The following is a 19,581-nucleotide window of genomic DNA, read 5'->3' as shown; positions in this document are numbered from 1 at the left end:
GCTAGCTATTAGGAAGAAATCTGCAAAACTGTTTTGATATCTGACAACAAATCATTAGATAACACTGTTCCAAGCTGAGAAACAACCTGGAAGACAATTAAAAAGATGACAGGTGTTTCATTCTAATGCCTCTCAGGAGACATTCACTATTGCTATGAGGGACAGAATAAGCAAAATTAAAAATACTCTCCAAGCTGCTGACCTCTTGGAAATAGAGAACACTGCAATTGTGCAGTTCTATTAATTATATGCAGATAAGAGAAAGGGAAGCTTGTACAGTTTCTTCCTCCTCTGTACTCTCTCGGACACTGCCCTTAAGCAGGTTTCCTCTTTTAAAAGGGTGAATTATTGATATGAGAAATTGTGCAGAAGAAAACACAATAATCAAAATTTTAAACTGCATGAAATGAAGCAGAGTGAGAGAGACTAACTCAATGAAATACAGTAACTTGCCTTCTGTATACCATTAATAAATGGCAAAAGTGCCCTGATAATTTCTTGCAAGCATTTTCCCTCGGTATCCAAACCTAGCTTCTATTACACTTAGGTCCACACATTCAGCTCCTGAAAGTTATCCAGTTTTTCTGCATCTCACTACAATTATCTTCAGTCTTACGTTCTTAGGACAAACCTTTGTTACAGCCTGAACGAGTATTCTCCACCTCTACTTCTGCAGAAATAGCTAAAAAGTTACCATTGCATCATGCACCTATGTAAGACAAGCACTAAACAGACACGATCACAGACATGCAAGTAAATTCAGATGCATACCTTCAAGTACACCTACTGCTAGAAATCGTCCATAAAACAACTCCACCATTGGGTTCTTTGGTTTCTCTCCATCCCTGAAAACAGAAAGCATGTGAGTGCAAAAAACACATGCAGCTATGAACTTATAAAACTTATGAGCAGAATATTGCGAATTCATTATGGAAATGCTGTGTGTTTTACTCAAGTACTGTTCATTTAGATTTTTGCTTTCTTCTAATGACAGTCACAATGATTCACATATTTTCAATGATAAGTATAGTCTGAAAATTAATTTTCAGAAGTGCTTCATTCCAGGAAAATGTATCAGATTCAATTCCTGAGTGGTTAAATTGTACAAAACCTTTGTAAAAACTATTTCCTGCAATACTCTAGGAAAAATTATGTATTGAAAAGACTGTGTACCAATGTTCACTTATATAAACAATGAATATTTGATTCTAGTAAGAGAAAGAGGAGCAAGGTTTTAAAGCACTTAAACTACAGGATTAAAAAGAAAAATTGCATTCAAATGAAAAAAGCTTAATCAATTATGTACAAAACACACCTTTACTCCAGACTTCATTCAGCTGGATTTCCAACATTAAATATGCAGGTGAAAAAAAACAATCCATGGAAAATTGAAGGTATGGACACATGGGAAAAAAACACACTTGCAGTAAAACAAGCTACAGAGTTGGATCTTTTTCAGCCATAGAGAAGTAAATTGTAGGTTTGGTTGGCTTTTTCATCAACATGTTCAATATACAGAACTAGAAAAAAATCTTACCTCTCTTCTTCAGCTTTAATTTGGAAGGCATCTTCTAGCCAATCTAATAACTTGTGTGTAAATTCACTAACATCTTGCTGTTGAAAATATAAAGAAATCAGTATATGTTCATATATGTAACACAGTGAAGTGTTACAAGATCAATACAGCAGTAGTACCCTCCACAAGAACTTCAAAATCATGTTATGTCCAAGATCATGCCATGATTTCCTTGTTACGAGTGGCTCCCAGAGCTTAATAAGGCTCTGATGTTCCTCAGGCATTACACTGTCCTCTGATCCTTATTATTTGGGCTCAGCTTTCATACCATGCTAGCCCAAAAGCATCTTATGAATCCCATTGTTTACACCCGTTGGCATCTAACAAGTGGTGACTAATACAACTTTAATCAAGCACTAAATTCCGTATGATGTTGTAATTAAACATCTTAGTCACACAGTCTCATATGGGAAAAACAAAGCACTGAAGAAACCAAGTGTTTCTCAGAAAAGTAAAATACACCCACTATGATTTAGGCAAGAATCCTGAATATTAATGAAGACCCTCCAAACCAGTATCTATACAGACTAATAGTATACTAGGACTGCACCAGTCCTGGATGTACTGTCCAATGAGAAGAATAAAGCTCTTTCAAAATAACACAAACTCAGAAGCTAAACTAAACCCTAAAAGCAAGAATGATGAACCATTAGTTTCTAAAATAACACAAAGTACTGAAGTCACACTACAGAATTTAGTTGTTTTTTTTTCTAAAAACAAAAAGAGATTATACAGTAATAGAGAAAATGCCCAAAGACTGTAATAACTATAAGTTTCTTTTCTGTGGACATTTTGAATTTTTGTTGTCCTTTTAAAGTATTTCCTATTGCCAGATGACCATATGAAAACACATATAAGCTTGAATGAAAACACACAGAAATTACCTGTTGGGAATCGTTTGATTTAAAAGCATCTTTAAGGATTTCAACTGCTCTTGATGGGTCAACATATTTTCTCTTTGAACCAACTAGAAGTGCAAATAGGTACCTCAATTCACGCATAAAAGGCAGATTCCTATGTTCCTGTATTTGAAGAAGAATTAAAAATATTTAACAAAGTGGAAACAAGTATCTTACAGACATGCTACCCAATGAACTAAGTACATAGCCAGCCAATGTTCACTTTGACTTGAAACACATCTGAGTGGACAAGTTGAGTTGCATTTAAGACAAAACTGTTGTTTCCTGAGACTTAAAAAGCTTTAAGTGACACACTGCAACAGTATGCACTGTTTTTCTTGAAATTGGTATTTTTCTATACTTCTAACAGAATGTTGTGTGAGCCTACACACCACCTAGTACCTTTTTGAGCGTATTTTTTACTGAAGAATAAATGCATAAGATGTACACAAATCGTTATTATTTCTCTTGACAGAATGGCCTGCTCCTCTTTCTATTACCTTCTTATGCATAATTCATGGAGAATATGGAGGTCTTTTTTTGGATTTCCAGGAAAGCAGCAGAAGAAATACCTTCTGCCTGTATGTAATTGACACACAAATCCATGATACCACAGATTAAACCACAGGTTACAAATGCTGTGGAGATTGGGTATCACTTACACTCCTGAGTAGAGAGTTCACCAATTCTTGTGAAATTCTAATCCATGTAATATCCACTTGTATTTAGAACAAAGTGTCATTCAAAAGCACCACAGATGTCAGATGCTGGTTAAACTGGAATTCCGTGATGACCAACTACTTCACATGCTCTATCAGCAGACTTGTTTAGGCAGTCCCAACTCAATCCAGCATGCATGAAGCTTTTTGTACAGAAAGTCTTGTTTTATTTTAGCTTTGAAAACTGTCAACAGTTTTAACATGGTAAAGTGGAATAGGTTTTGCATAATACCAAAAAAATGTTTCTAGTCACATAAATTACCAAGTTTTATTTGCTCTTCTTGTCCACCTTGCAGAACACCTGGTAATTATAAGCAATGTTTACAGAAAAGACTGAAGACTTCAAATGCCACCTTAATTTACCATAAAAACATCATAATTTTAGAACAACATCAGCCTACTTACGTATTTAAAGCACTTTATAACAACCAAACAGGGAAGGAAATTGTGAAACTGATTTTTTTTTCTCACTATTTTTGTAATCTATTAAAAATTAATAGAATTTAAAGTTTTAGATACGGATATATTTTATCAAGATGCTTCAACACCAGTGGTAATTCATATACATAATATAGATAATTGATCACAGAATGCTCTAAACCTCACCTGCCTTTTGTTAAATCTGGAATACATAGTCTGTATTATTGCATTACTTACCCACATCTACATTAGTTATGGCTGAATTTTTTGGCTAATTTTAAGAATACTTGTAGCTTTATGTTGAACACCTGGCTACTCATGTCAGTTGGATTATTCAAAACAAGTATCTCTCCAAAGCTTATAAAAGTTATCTAAAACTAGAAAAATGCTTGCTTTTTTAAGAAATCTCATTTCAATACATTAGGCACGATCCTTGACCAGATTACATGGGCATTACCACAAGAAACAGTGATTCTAACAAAAAAAAAAAGCCTCAAATCTCCAAAAGGACAGGAGTCAGTCCACAAGACAAGGTATACACCTTTCACAAAGAACATGCATGTTAGAAATAAAAGAGCTAATGAAGCGATCACAGCACAGCATAAGGGTCTCAACAAACAAAAGATTAAAATCTGTTTTGCAATAAAAACTATGTGGGAAGTTGATAAACTAAAACATTCTCTATTTTATCACTCATTCTACCTGCATAAATAATGTCTTAATACACTGATGTTGGAACAATTCATGATTAAGAAATGCTTCTAAAGCAATCTATATGTTGAATACATAGCAAACACATTATCAAGCAGTATGCCAGGACACTGGCATACAGATCATGTTGAAATAGGGGGAAGGATGTGCTAACCTGTAGCACAGTAACCCACTTCCTCCGATAATAAAACATTTCCTGAAGATATCACCAGAACATTTAGTTGGCCTCAACTACGTACAGCAAGAGCTAAGAGGACTGTGAGTGTAAAGAAACTAAAGAAACTACAGAGAACCATATTTGTTCTATAGAAGGAAGCTGAGGAACACACCAAATGAACTTCAAATGAAAAGAACAAAAATGGATTGGAGATCTTAAATGTACGACCAAGTTTAAAATACAGGAAAAAAAAGTTCAGCTAGCTGAGGCAAACAGGGTGAGGTTGTTGGCTTGCCTTTTTTTTTTTTAAAGTCAAAGTTTATACCAGTGACTTCCAGTTTAAAAAATTTATATGACAAATTATTAGTAGTATTTGGAGCTGATATATTGACAATAATCAACAAAAACACCCCACTATGGAATATTCTCTTAAGCAGAATCATATGCTTTATTTCTAAATGAAGAGATTGTCATGACCTTAGTATTAAATTTTACTTTCCACTAACTGGAAGAACAACAGGATTTAAACCAAAGTATTGAAAATCTAGGAGTATTAACACTTGTTTTTTATTAGCAAGGGAATCTGATCCTAGGGAATGTAAGTCGCATATATTACTACGTAAAAAAAAGAAACAAAACAAACCTAAGTCAAGATAGTTTTAAAATAAGTAAGCAGATGGAAGTCTATTCCAGGGCTGCTTTTTTTTTTTTTTTTTTTGGCAACTGGTATCTTATATTACAAGTTTAACTAAATTTGCCTTTACTTGCCTTCACCTCATAAAGAAATAAAAGCACCATATCTTGGGGCATTGATGCTTATTTGTTCTATATGTCAAAGTTCCAACTAGGGAAGCAATCTCTTTTCCTAAATTCTCCTCAAAACATATTTGCATACTAAGACAATCCATTTTTAACGCAGATAAGACAGATGAGCACATCAATTTATGATGTTATTTCACTATGGAACTTAAATTAACAAAGGAAACAACACAAACAACTACCAGAGATTCTTACCAGCAAGGTTTCTGAACAAATCCCTATTATTTTCCTGGTGTTACAACATTTCACACAGCCATAATACTGTCCATCGTGGTAAGAATTTATAAGAAATAGCACTTTGGAATTGCTAAAGGCATTCAACTGCTAGTGTCAATGCTTGGGCTAGATGTTTTTCTAAGACAACAGCTTGTTAATTTTTATCTATTTCATAACATCTCTTAAATGCCAACTGCTTTTTACACCCTGAAAAATGGTGAAGAACTCTCAGTACTGATGGATATTACTAAAACAAATTACATGACAAATAATGAAACGTGAGGCAAAAAGTTAATCTAAAAATAAAACAAAGAAATATTTCAGTACAACTCTGGTAAAGATGACTTTATCCTGTCTTTCTTAGTAAAATACAGTCCCATCACATTCTTCTGACACACACCCAATAGTATCCATGCTGCATTTGCACACCATTTCATGATCTAATGCACACATTTTTTCTTAAACCCCCTCCAAAAATCCAAGTGATAACTTGCTCTTTTTTAAAAGAGGGAAGGAACCAGGGATGGGAGAGGTAGAAAAGGGAAAAATTACATAGATCTGACCAAACAGTCAGCTTTCTTTTTATGGTACATCTAGAGGTTTAGAAAATGGATAGTACCTTATCTATATCTGATTTGTTTTGCTTCCTTAAATTGCAGCTTTTACTTTTGCTAGTGCACATTGCAGTCAGGCCTGAAGTGCCAAACAAATAAGGACAGGGTGACAACATTTGCCATTTTTAACATTCAAAAGAAAGAGGCAAAAGGCAACAATCTCTGGATATGCAAAAATTTACTGCTCTGCAAGCCCTTGCTAAAAATCAAGGCATCCCATGCCTTCACACAGCAACTTCCTCTTTCCAATTCTTCTTTTATTTCACAACAGAAACCAAGGTGCTCACATCTATCTATTTATAAAGAAATTGTTTGGTTTTGTCCCTCAGCCCACAATCATTCTCCCTCGCTAGTCTGAGGTTACAAGAAACAAGGCCCTCCCTCCTCACTTCCACATGAATACCAGCATAAAGTTGGGAAAATTTATGCTTACAATCACCCCATTAAAAGGCCAGAAGAGACAACCTAATAACTGAAAACTTAATACCCGATGGTGAGTTACAAGCAATCAACACCATAAAAAAACAAGGAAGTGGCCAGGCCAACACTAACAATGCTGCTGGCAAAGCTACACAGATCAAAAACATGCAGGTAACAAAAAAGCATGCCCATAGCTGCACAGTGTGAGGTAACTAGAATAAAATATGTTTGTGAACACAAGCTACATTTACCCACCAGAAGTAGTGCTGCTACAGCAGCAGTGAAGCCCTACAACTGGGCCTAGCCTAAGCAGCAGCACACCAAGCGGACTCTGTCTCTCTCAACACTGTCCTGCACTGTGAAGCTAACGCCTTTTATGCAAGGTCTGCCATAGGAAGCTTAGAGAAATGTTAAATGGCAACTAAAAAACCCATGATAACTTGAGCTAGAGAACAGTGCAAAATTCAACTGCAACAAAGAAATGTCCTTACATACCACCAGGGGAAGTTAGCTTCCAAACTTACCTTTTGGTTTCGGGGCAAGTCTTGAGCATTTGCAGGAGGATTGAAATTCAAAACTAGTCTTCGAAACTCCAGTAGATTAAATAATGACTGAAAAAAAAATAATAAAATTAAAACATGTTTAAGCACTTTCACAGAAAATATAAAATTATTTCATATGTGTCTTAGTGAAATAAGTGAAATGCTAAACATATGCAATACTAATGCTTAATTTCAAAAACTAGATTATTTAACTTGGCTAAATGTATTTTTACCAAAAGACTATTTTTTACCAAGAAACAGCATAAAAAAGACTCTTTACACTTTTTATGACATAAATGGAATAATAAATTTAGATTATGGGTAAATTACTGTTTACAACAAGAATTTTATTAATTGTATAACTGTCAGCTTTCAGATTAAAATTAAAAACTGATTATCCATGTAAAATTCACCTTGTAGCCTGTCTATCGTCTACCTCCTCAGTCAGAGAGTTTATCTTTGCATATGCAACTTTAGTCCACTTGCAATTACCTGTACGTTTTGCATTCTGTACACTCTCCTTATTATAGGATCTGAATACTGTACATCAGAGTAAGAAAACCAAGTTATATACCTTTGTGCGTAAGAACTGATAACATTATCATTTTATGGACAATACATGAAAACAGGTGTCTGCAGACATACTCACAAAGAACTCCACAGTGTAACACAGAGCCTGGAGCCAAGGGAGTAAAAGAACAAGATGTATCTGGGTTGCAAAAACGTAAGGCCAAAGCAATGGCTAAGAACTTAAGTCCTCATCACTGGCATAACTGCATTGTTGCTTTTCTGTACAGTCAGAAAGTACTTCAGTTGAAGTTCACTTTGCTACCAAAGACTAGCATTTTGATGAAGAAAGGGTAGCAGATGTGGTCTAAAGAATTGTAAACATACGTATTAGAGAAGCATACGAGAGATTTATCCTGCTATTCACCCCTTTAGGTGTTGAAATCTATAATTAACTTTTTTTTTTTCCCAATCACACATTGCTACTTATTTCTGAAAGGCAGAGCTTGTCTACTTCATTGATATTTGATCCTACAACTTGTTCTACCCAGGTGTTAATTCACAGACCACAGGTTTAGATTTAATAGGAGTTCAACTTGGTAGGGCCAAGAAAGTGAAACTCAACTTGTAAAGAGGTACTGCCTTTATTCTAAGAATTTAGAACATATTGCAAGGAGAAAAAAAATGGACTTGTGAAAAGCTGCAGTGCCCCCAACTCTCCTCGTAAATGAGCCTATACTGAGTTTAACCTCTCCTCACACCCCACAGTATACAGCATCTTCAACAAAATCCAAAGACTACTGAAGTTGTCTTTCATAACATGCAGATTCAAAAAAATCCAACCAACCAAAAAAAACCCCAAAAGAAAAATCCCTTTACAAAAAACCCAGCCAAAACAGACCTTTCTGACCTTGCTAAATCAATACAGACAATTAAGTAATCAAGCTTTTATTTTTCCTCTTGTTTTCCTGTTCAAAATATAGGTTCCTCTTTTACCTGTCCGTGTAGAAAAGGGAGTTTAAAGCAAAGTCCTTTGTTTACTTATGCTAAGCATAGAAAATGTTTAAATATTTAAAGTGTCATTCCAGAAATAGATGCTAATTGAAGGTATATCTCATGATGTAACAGTATTCCACTGCTAAACTCTTCAAGCAAAACACAGCAGTCTCTTACATACAAAATAAACCAGCTGCTGAAATATTATGTCCAAAGACTGACTTCTCCCCTTGACTAATCCAAGTACCACCAAAGTGCCAAGCAGCTGAGCTGGCCAGTTTCATAATACACACAAATTAAGTACAGAATACAGTACTAAAGTTCAGAACTTTTGCATGGCATTGAATTCACAAGTTTTTAACACAAACTGTATTTCTTTAATCCAGGACTCTTAAATGTAACCAAATGTGACTCCATGCTTTGCTAAGCTGAATGAACCTATTTCTACAAGCTACTGACAATAATTAAGAGGACTGTCTGATATGCTCTGTTCTTCGTCAGCTTTGTTCTACTAGAAGTCTCTGATTCAAGATATTTAGTATTTAAACTTTTCTCCAAAATACCTTATGCTGTGCATTGCTGAACTGAGTTGCAGCAGAATGCTCACAGTTCATCTGTTGCCAACACCACTAATGATAGCAGGACAGTACCATGTTGTAGCTCTTTTATACTGAGCTAAATCAACTTCAGGAAACATACTTTCATTTAAAAAAAAAAAAAGGTAATTTCCCAGGATAAGTGCAAACAAGTATATACTAAGTGTGCATGAGGTCAATGAATTTTTCTGCCTGAAGTACCTCATGGAGGAATCTATAGATTCTCTTTGCAGTAGAGACCTCCCACAGCCAGCCACCCCTGTGCTTCAAAAAGTGGTGAGGCAAAACAATTCCCAATTTGCTGAGTCATCTGTTGACTAGGTTTCCGACAGCCAGGGTAGGTGATGCCATGGAGCAGAAGCTGTTCTTCTGTAGCCACCAAGAGAGACACAGCAGAGACTGTCCCTGGCCTGAGAACCACTTTGCTGGCCCCAGGCCAAAGCGCTGGCCTTCCAAACACATTGCACAGTGCAGCAATTAATCTCTCACCTACTTGGCTTCAGGCGCCAGAAGATGTCAGGAGTCCCAGTGCAAGAAAACAGGTTGGATCCAAGAGGTGGGTACTTCATATCTACTGGCCTTGAGCAAGTATTTTTTAATAGATTATCAATGTAAACTATGCAAAATTTACGCATGCAAGAAAAATTATTTAAAAGGTGGGGCTGTCTTCCAGTGTATTTATATCTATTTAAAAGCTGTCATCTGGAAATGTGACTTGGCTAAGGCTGAATTTTATTAATTCAAATTACCATGAGAATCAACAAATTTTCAGAACACGTGCCTCCTATTGTATCAGTTTGGGGGCTGACCAAGAGTAAAAGTAAGTCAGACTAATGGCCACAAAATATCCAGCATCAGTTTGGGGCATTCAAACTGGAAGTGCTGAATGACGACAGACAATGTGGCTTTCCCCTTCTTCTAGGTGGTGATGATGTAGACGTATTTATTTTCTGTCACGACAGAGAGCTAGGTATAGTTACAGCTTCAAGACTATAAAGATACTAACCTATTACTCACTTCCCCAAGTAATGTCTACCCACACAATATAGAGTCCAAACAACTTCAGAATATACGCTGCCTTAGTTCCACGTAAAACAACCTGCCTATCCCTCTTAACATCTAGGATTATCAAAGATAAGCAACTTTACTTCAGGATCTTGGAAAAATTTCAGAATGAATTCTTAACATTCAAGTCCTGTGATGCTGCATTAATACTGTAAGAACATAAATTAGTCAACATATTAAATCCATAAAAGCTTGGCATATAATACAGATCATTAAGAGCTGGCAGCAGAGTCCTAAAATAGTAAAGGTACTGACATCAACAATACTTGGAGAACATGAAAACAGTACTTCTGTGTCTAAATAAAAGATGACCTACCAAGCTGTTGCACAGAGCTTGATGCAGGCTCTACCTAATAGTTTCTTGCAAGTTCTGCAAGCACAGGACAGCTGTTTCAGTAGCACATTTATGAAAACCTTTTGTTTTCTTTGACTAGCAATTTTGTGCTTATTTCCACTCTTGAGAACAAAAAAGCAGACCCATAACTTCATAATACTACAAATATAAGCCATCTTTCAATTAAATTTGTAAAGATTAAGCTTGAAAGAAAGGAAGGACTTTCAAATTGTTCTGTGAAACATGTATCAAAGCCATTCAGACTACTAGTTCTAAACCAGTCATCAAGATGCCAAAACAATCTCATTTGGCAGAAAACCATCTGTGATGCTCAAGTAGAATGAACACATTTGACCAGTGCTGTAATGGCTGCAGAACACCTAAAGTTCTCCTTAGGGCATAAAAGTAAGGGGAGAAGAAGAAAAAGCTAAGAAATCACAGTTACTAATGAAGCTTAGCAAACGAAACAGGGCATACCTACTGACAGACAGGTGGAACACCACCAGCATGTTGTGAAATACGGTCATCATGCTCTTAGAGCAGCCCATGACAAGTTGCGCAATTTCTAGTCTTATGGCAAGCCAGTTTGTAGGCTCTTTTTTACCCAAGTGTAGGGGATTAACAACAGGCAATGAAGCCACAACTAGTGTAGGTATGCATAATTTATGTCAGCAGAAAATACTGGCTAGGATTTTGTCCAAATTAGTGCTAAGATTTAACAGGAGAAAAATAAAAATACTAACTTGAATTTTTGCAAAGAAGATTTAGAAAAGACTTCATTTGGTAGATAACCAAAACCTAAATATATCTTATCAGTACAGCTTGGAAAGTAACTCTTCAGCAGAGGAAAAGGGAAGTATGCAATCCCACCAAGTTCCTGAACAAACTGCCTCAGGTACTGGCACATCTAGCTAAAACACAATCTTGTGTAAATTTAAATTTTTTAATATGCACTAACACATTGCAACACCCATTTGCCTCATTTAGTCATCTGGCCCCTTTTATGCATTCTTCCATTTTAAATTTATTCAGATTTTAAAGCCACAAAGCAGAGACTGTATCTGCATTTTGTATAGCAAGAAGACAGCAGTCTTGAAGAATTAATACACTATTATTGTTCTAAAAAAAATAATAATAGAGCTCTATGTCATTAACCATTTTATTTGGAATACTCTTCCTCTGCCAACATGACAAATTAGACTTACGTTCTCACTTCAATTTATAAACAATTTTGTTAGTTTACTGTACACAATCAATTTTAGTCAGTTAAATTTGCTGTTAGTAGGGTTAACTTTTTATTCATGCCAATAATCTAAATCAAAGAAAATCCAGAACACTATGAATCTATGCTACCACCTGCACACATTACCATATGTTTTTTCCAATAACACGAAGAAATCTAAATTTACTAGTTATCAACATTCAAAGTGCCAACGGTTCAAAATAAAAGTACTCTTAAATACTGCATTTAGGCTTAGTGACTTAACACTCCTGCACACCTCAGATTGAATATTAGTGTCCAGCAAAGGTCCATATTGCAAAAACATAAGCAACTTCACTGGCAATCAGGACCATTTCTCTCCAACTTTTAAACTATGTACCACTAATTTGGGAGAATCATTTTGCCTTCCTTTTTTATGGCTTTCCCCACTTTTTTTTATCCATTGATTTCTTTCACTGTTTTACCTTTTGGTTCATACTCTTGAACCTACTTTTCTCAAAACATACGTCCATAAAACAAGTTTGTTGGCACTGCACTGGCTGCTCTGCTCCTCCACTACACTACTCTCCACCCAGCACCTCCTCGTAACTCACAGTGGCGATGCCTCTCTACTTGTGTATGTCTTAGTCATGTAAGTGGTAAATCCTGTTTTCAGAACAGATAGTAATGATGGGCATTAAATTAGGTCGTCAGGCCTATATTTGAGCCTATGCATACATTGCATAACAGTAAAAGTCAGCAAGTATAATACAAATGAAATCTTCCTGTAATGTTTAAAATAAAAGGAAAATCACTGCTACACATATATAAAAATAGTTTAGACATATTGTACTTACAAAGTGGAAAATTAATTATTGTAACAAGACTAAAGGAAATTTTTAATGTATTTTCTCTTAAGCACATAGTAGCCCTGTGTATTGTCTTTGACCGTTTAGAGAAAAAATCCTTAAGAAAATGACGAAGTAGCATAGAACATATTCTTGACATTGCTTCTTCCCATACACTGAGAATTTGGCACAACCAAAAGCCTTCCTGAAAATCCTCGTATTCTTTAGAACATCACATGTAAAGAAGAGGGAAAAGAGGAAAATGGCTTCAAAGCTAGGACTTGAACAAGTTCCCGTTTGAACTTCATTATGAAAGTACACAAAGAGGAGTTTTTTCTCTCTCCCTCTATGAAACTTAACTCCAACAGACAGACAGAACACTACGTCTTGGCTGAACTTGCAGAATAACTCCACATGCACAGTATTAACAGTGCATAAAACATTTAGCATTTTCAAAGTTACAAACAGATTCAATCCTAGATCTTAAAAGCTCTGGAAAGTATCTCAAAGAGGACAGTTTTATTTATAAACAGTCAACCAATCAACATTCCAAACTGCTGAAAACCAAGGTGTAACACGCAGTTTCAAGTTGTTGTGTTTTGCTTTTCTAAAAGGCTGAGGTGTAACACGGAAGGATATAGAAAAGAGCTTTCATATTGTTTGATCTAGAAAGTCAAACTAACTTAAGAACTCCAGCAGACTTGGGTTAAGTCAACATTTTAAACAAACAGCTCACCATGGTATTACCAGACTGCATTTAGAGAACATGCACTTGTTTATAGCAACAAATTCAGAACATTACTGCAATTCAGAAGACAAATAACTATGATATGAGATGTGTCCAGAAGAATTCACTTTATACTTGTGTCTTGGCACATACTGAAAAATGCCATTCAGCCACTCCTCTGTTACACGTTCAAAGAAAGAAAAAATTCTGTTAGGACATAAAATAACAGCCAGCGCTTCCTTACATGGTTACAATTTTGAACTCCTTACCTAAATGAAGAATAATATGAAATAAGTTTGTGGTATAACTTTAATGCATCTAAAAAATACAATGGTTTCGTGCTCTTCTAAACCTTGGAACTGCACATAGGATCACAACCCCATGTTTGTTCTGAATCCTTTATTTTAACTAAATGAACAACCTGAGTCAAAGATAAAGCCATAATCCGTTAGAGCTTTCCAACCTTTCACAGCAGCAATGTCACAATACTATATACCACTAAATATCAGGTAAGAGTTTGAAAAATTACACAAACAATCTGAGGCAACTGGAGACCATAGACAGAAACAAAAAGCCAGGTAAGAAATACCCTGTCAGCAGATATCATAGGATGACTGAACTTGGAAAGGATAGGTCAAACTTTACTAGGGAACAGAGGGACTGATGGAGAGAAAGCAAGAAACTAGATTTCCAACATCATTATACCTCTGCCCATGAAACTTTACAAAGCAGTTTATATCATATTCACAGTCCCAAACCCTGCTCCAGGCAGTTCTACAGAGAAAATAGTGGAAGGAAAATATTCCAACAATGACCATTTTAACGCAAACAGGGATTGTGGACTGAATGTTCTTTAGCACCCAACTTTGCACACCCAGGGAAGCATGGGAGTCACATACAATGTACATATATGCAATTCTTATTACATAATACTAAGCTTTTTGGTATTAATGCACTGCCACATCATCCACCACAATCCTTTCCATTCTATATGACAAACAGGAAAAACAAAACAATGCAGAAATTAGACACTTGTGGCAGACTGCTTCAAAGATTGTAAGAACAACAGCTGAGCTACCAACCTGGAAAAAAAATACTTGCTTGATTCTCACCCATCAAACTGCCATGCTTTTTTTTCCCAGAATGAAAAGCTTAGGATCGAATGAGATCCTAGCTCGAAATATACCGACATTAGGAAAGCAGGAAGGCTCCTCCTAAATGCAATGAAACAGGGTAAAATGCCAGAAGCGGTGTTATGGGCCCTGGAAATGTCAAAAATCAGCCATGGAGATTTCATGCTTATAAGACAATATGTACTTTCAGGGAAGAAAACCAAACCCCACCTTCAAAAAAAAAAAAAAAAAAAAAAAAAAAAAGTGTCTCATTTTTTAATAACTAACCAGACTCTGACAGACTCCTGCAGAAAAGATTATGGAGATGCCAAACCCCAGCTGTCCTGATGGGATGACTCATTTGGTAAAGGGAGGAGCTACAATATGGGCAGGTCCTCAGTAGATTGACACCCAGGAAAGTGATGCACCTTGTACATTAGGTATGGGACTGAAGGGGAGGAGAAAGAGAGGAGCAATTACAGTACAATTTTCATACTATTTCCCACACACTTATTTCCTTCCATCAGAAACTTGTCTTAGTGCACCAAGTGGATAATACTCACTAAACAACCAATTACTCAGTATGACCCATGATACTTTTTCCAAGGGGCAAATACTGCCAGGGCATTACTTCTCGTACATGACTAAAAAGCGCACATGGAACTTCAAAATACAGTCATGTAATATCTTTGTGCAAAACACCTGGGAGACAATTTGCAGAGGCAGCAAGCCTACAGATATTACTCCAGTGGTGCATCTGTGTCCTTTGTGCTACCACCTTCTACATCCTGCAAACATTTAACTTGTGCTCAGCGTGACACAAAGAAGTCGCTTTACAGGAGCAACGCATGTATTATTTATAAGCCATTTTCAGGCTACAAATTCTTAAAACCAAGGAAAATTTTGAAGTTACCTTTTTACAAGGCAGCCACTGAAACTTACTGCAGAAAAAGGATGTAAGAACATATATATAGTAGTATATTTGTGTATAGTAGTATATTTGTATCTTAAGTTCTATGTCAAAAGCAGATATACACAGTTACAATGAGAATAATAAAAACCACACCACACACAAACAACATTTTAGAAATATTCCAAAGTGTCAAGATTTATGGATCCTTCAATAGGAGTTCATCTAACAAACCAGGAGCAAAAGCATATACAGGTGAACTCCTGTAAAAAAATGTAAGTTTATTAAAAGTTCAAGAGGACGTGGGAAAATTGTTAAGAGACTTGATTCCTTTCTTAGCTGGTAAGGAAGAAGCAAACATGGTTTAATACAGTTTTGTTTCAACATTTACTTTGGGACTCAGTATTAAATTCAAGTTATTATCAAGTCAAAAGTCTTCAACAGCAGGACAGATTTTTACAAGTTATGCTGTGGAAAAAATATTACTGTTCATTCTAATGCCTGTTGAAAGCAAAACTGTGTTTTGGAACTATCTGAAGAGAGACTTTCCTCTTCCCCTACAGGAGAGGGTGACTTCTACATGTGCATATTTCTCTAATTCACAAATAAATAAGAGATTAAAAGGCAGTATTTCTAGTAATTTCTAGAATCTTGTTAGGTTTTGCTGTCACTCATTGCAAGTGTATCTTCAGAAATTTTATGTTCTTAACAGAAATGCAAAAAATCATTGATAACTGCATATTACTAAGTTAGCTCACTGGTGGCTGTAAAAAACAACATACATTGCATAATAAAACTGTCAGAATGTCAATTTTTTTTTTTCCCTTAACAAGCACTCCTTCAACAGAAGAAAAAAGATCTTGCTTTGCAATTTAGTTTTAGATTATATTACACAATATATCATTATGACTGACAGTAGTTAATATTTAGATATTGTTGATCTATGTGATGTGTCAGGTTTCAAGACTCCTAAAGAAACCTTGAGAATACTTCTACAGTCAATGCAACCCCAAGAGTCAATGTGCCCTGTGGATAAATAAATATGGTATTAGCTAATGTCCTAAATTAACATGCATTAAATTTCCTGCAATGGTTGTTTGAAACATAAGTCTTCCTGGCTGGCAGACAATATTAATAACCTAAATTTTCTACCAACTGAAGTTTACTTGAATTACATTCTATAGACCTAAAGTCCAATTATTTTTTTGGATCAAATAATTATAATTCCAAAGATCATAGATTTTCACATAACATGGGTGGTGACCATGAGAACTAGCTAACCTTCTTTATAATCCATTTTCAGGATATAAAGTTGCACATCGGGTATAAATAACATGAGATCATAGGTCTAGCATAGGTTTTTAATTCCCTAGCCTCTGTTTTTATCTCTGTGGTATTAACCACTACTTAAAATTCAAGTTTCCTTGAAAACATTTACCGTTGCAGTTTGCTATGTATAAATATTTTTCATTTTACAGAAATGCACGTACACAAAAAAAGTGCCACAGTCAATCTTGATACTTGGGACTACTATGTAATGTAAAATCTGATTACACAACAGAGAAAGTAACACACCAAATCATATTAGCTCCACAAAGAGCTCTATGGAAACAATGTTTCTCTGTATTAGCACCAAGACAATATTTCTGCTATTGGAAAAAGAGCTATGTATGTTAAGGAATATGGAAACACCAATTTTAGTTGTCTACTGAGATTTCAGAGTATTTGCTGAAAAAGTCACTCTCAACAAAACACTTAACTAAGCAGCAGTGAGGTCAGATGGAATCACAGAATGTCCTGGCTGGAAGAGACTTCCAAGATCATCCAGTCCAGCCTTACACCTAACAGCGCAACCTCGACACTAGACCAGGTTCCTAAGCACCAGGTCCACATGCTGTTTAAATGCATCCAGAGATGGTGACTCCACCACTGCCCTGGGGAATCTATTCCAACAACCTTTTCAGTGAAAAAATGCTTCCTAGTAGCTAACCTAAACCCCTCCTGGTGCAGCTTGCATCCATTACCTCTGGTCCTATCACACGTCACCAGGGAGAAAAGGAACCCAGCACTTGATCTTGTTGAACTCCATACAATTAACCTTGGCCCACTGATCTAAGGTCCAGGTGTAGACAAATAGGCAACCAAAAAGAAAAAGAGGGAAGGAGAAAACCATCTGTTCCAGCCTGAAGAAAGGTTTCTGCAAATTCACAAAGTCTGTGCTAGTAAGTAAAATTCAGAAGTGATCTAGAAAAGAGCACAAGTGGCAAGGTGAGCAAGTTTGCTTAGTACCAAGATAGGTAGTGCAGTAAAAACATAAGCTGGCAAAGATGAACTGCCAGAAGGATCACATGGGACTGAGTGACCATGTGATAAGAAAGCTAAATTCAACACAGGTAAGTGTACAGTGAGGTACATGATGAACAGTAACCCTAGAATTTATAGAAAATGATGGGCACCAACCTAACTAGTACTTAAAACTTTGAATTTATATCAGATAGTTCCATGAAAGTATCAGCTCAATGCATGAAGTTGTTAAAAGTGGAATAAAACAGTTAAGAAAAGAAGAGAAAATAAACCAGAAAACATTATTAAAGAATCCTTGGGTACTCGGGTTCAGAAGGCACAGATGGAAGTCTTTTTTTGAACCTCCTGTTCAAAGCAGGAGGTCACCTGTGAAATCAGACTAGGCTGCTCGGGGCTTTTTCCAGACATGACTTAAGTCTTCAAGGTTTGACAGAGCCTGCACAGCTTCTCTGGGCAAACTCCACTCCCTGCCTCTCCTTACGGGGAAAAAAATTTCTCTTATAGAGGCTGAATCTCCAATATCAACTTACTTGCATTGCCTCTCATCCTCCGAATATGCACTGCTATGAAAAACTTGGCTCCATCTTCTCAAAGGTCAGCTAATGCAGAGCATCCCATAGCTTCCAAGGTTGAATTTTGGACCTATCTGCAGTTAATTAGAAACCTTTTCCATTCTCTAGGACCTTTCCAAGATGATAGAGCGTGTCCTTGCTAAGACTTAGCTCTGTTCACAGACAAAGTACAGAAGCTTATGCTCAGCCCAGTCCTCAGGAACAGCAGAGGGAGCATCAAGCCCAGAGAGGAGCCCCAGGAAATTGAAATCTCCCATCTTCAGCCCATCTCCCCCTTTTATAGTGAGCATGACGTGAGTAGTGTGGAATACATCTGTTAGTCAGCTTGGGTCAGTTGCCCTGACCCATGGGTCCCCATAGACTTACATGTTTGAAGCTTTGTGGGGTAATCTGACCCAATTCTTAATCACTGCTCAGAACTCTTCTCCCTGAACAAAGCGCAGTGGTTTGGGAGACCTCATCAGTGAAGACTGAGGCAAAGAAAGGTCATGAGTACCTGTGTCTTATTTACACCTGCTGTTGCCAAATAACCTGCTCTATTCAGCCACTGAAGTGTGTACTCCTTGCTCGGCCTTTTATGACTAGTGTAGCACCAAAAACTTTTCCTGTTAATCTAGACATCCCTTGAGGCATCAGCTCTAGGTTAGCTTTCACTTTCCTAGCATTGCCCCTTCACATCTGTGCAACCTTTCCAAACTCCTCCTCAAAAGCCCAACCCTCCTTCCAAATCCTTCCCATCGCCTGCTTACATTGGAGCTTGGCCATGAGCTCCCTGAGCAGCAGAATGGACCCTTCTTGCAAGCCCTCCTTCCTGAGTTTCACTGCCTTTCAGAGCTGTCTCCTACTGGATCCCAGACACCAACTTCCTGAAGAAGTCTGCTCTCCTGAACTCTACGGTCTGTACCCTGCTAGTCCTTACTCGCTCCCATCAGGATCTTCAAAGCTGCTATTTCATGGTCACTGAAGTCAAGAGTTTACTACATCACATAACATCTCCAACCAGTTCTTCAGTTTTAGAGAACAGCAGATCTAGCTGTGCATCACCCCTAGTTGGTCCATCAGTGCTTGTTTCAGTTGTCCCTGATACTCCCCAGAAATCTGGTTTGTGTCCTGCTCTGTCGGACTTCCAGCAGCTGTCAAGATGTTGATTAAAGGTCTCCATGGAAACCACAGACCATGATCGAATGATTGCCTTGCCTTTAAAGAAAGTTTTGTCCACATCTTTATCCTGAGGAGGGTGGTCTGTAACAAACTAACCAGGCTGGTACCTTTACCAGCCTCTCTTCCAATCCTGATCCATAGACTCTCATCTTAAA

At 36.7% G+C, this 19,581-nt stretch overlaps 1 protein-coding gene across 1 annotated transcript in view; it reads right to left on the bottom strand.

Annotated features, from left to right (window-relative positions):
- The window catches only part of USP25 (ubiquitin specific peptidase 25), a 125,135-nt gene that overhangs the window by 33,722 nt on the left and 71,832 nt on the right, over nt 1–19,581 (bottom strand). The window contains exons 7-10 of the mRNA XM_009996510.1: nt 7,076–7,162; nt 2,461–2,598; nt 1,538–1,614; nt 772–845 (exon numbers count right to left, since the gene is read on the bottom strand). Coding sequence (XP_009994812.1) covers nt 772–845; nt 1,538–1,614; nt 2,461–2,598; nt 7,076–7,162 — 376 coding nt within the window. The remainder of the gene's footprint in view (nt 1–771; nt 846–1,537; nt 1,615–2,460; nt 2,599–7,075; nt 7,163–19,581) is intronic.

Source organism: Chaetura pelagica, unplaced genomic scaffold (genome assembly GCF_000747805.2).
Source record: "Chaetura pelagica isolate M959 unplaced genomic scaffold, ChaPel_1.0 scaffold82, whole genome shotgun sequence".
In the NCBI taxonomy this organism is placed as follows: domain Eukaryota; kingdom Metazoa; phylum Chordata; class Aves; order Apodiformes; family Apodidae; genus Chaetura; species Chaetura pelagica.
The sequence above is the reverse complement of the archived record's forward strand: the minus strand, read 5'-3'. Positions and strand labels throughout refer to the sequence as shown.